Here is a 490-nt window from a genome sequence, read left to right as displayed (position 1 = left end):
CGTTGACCCTGGGGAGGGACCCAGGCCCCAACCCTACCGCGTTGACCCTTGGGAGGGACCCAGGCCCCAACCCTACCGCCGGTGACCCTGGGGAGGGACCCACGTGTCCGTGCTTGGCTCTACCACCATTGACCTTGGGGAAGGCTCCAGGCGTCCAGGCTCCAACCCTACCACCCCCACCCCGCGGGAGGGACCCAGATATCCCGGGTTGGCCCTATCCCACGGGACAGACCCCCACCGTCCGCGCGCTGACGGTTTGCCCGCAGGCATGGAGTGGATCCCGACGGAAGCGCGCGCCGTGGTGGGCACCATCAACGGCTACTGCTACACCTTGGGGCAGTTCGTGCTGGCGGCCGCGGCCTTCGGCCTCCCTCACTGGCGCTGGCTCCAGCTCGTCGTCTCCCTCCCCTTCTTCCTCTTCTTCCTCTACTCCTGGTACGGGGAACCCAGGCGTCCGGGTGGCTGCCCACCCCCATCCTCATGGGTTGGG

At 68.6% G+C, this 490-nt stretch overlaps 1 protein-coding gene across 1 annotated transcript in view; it reads left to right on the top strand.

Annotated features, from left to right (window-relative positions):
- The window catches only part of LOC103894737 (solute carrier family 22 member 6), a 6,232-nt gene that overhangs the window by 1,483 nt on the left and 4,259 nt on the right, over positions 1–490 (top strand). Inside the window, exon 4 of the mRNA XM_019470566.1 lies at positions 267–484. Coding sequence (XP_019326111.1) covers positions 267–484 — 218 coding nt within the window. The remainder of the gene's footprint in view (positions 1–266; positions 485–490) is intronic.

This window comes from Aptenodytes forsteri, unplaced genomic scaffold, assembly GCF_000699145.1.
Source record: "Aptenodytes forsteri isolate BGI_AS27 unplaced genomic scaffold, ASM69914v1 Scaffold634, whole genome shotgun sequence".
Taxonomy (NCBI): domain Eukaryota; kingdom Metazoa; phylum Chordata; class Aves; order Sphenisciformes; family Spheniscidae; genus Aptenodytes; species Aptenodytes forsteri.
The sequence above is the reverse complement of the archived record's forward strand: the minus strand, read 5'-3'. Positions and strand labels throughout refer to the sequence as shown.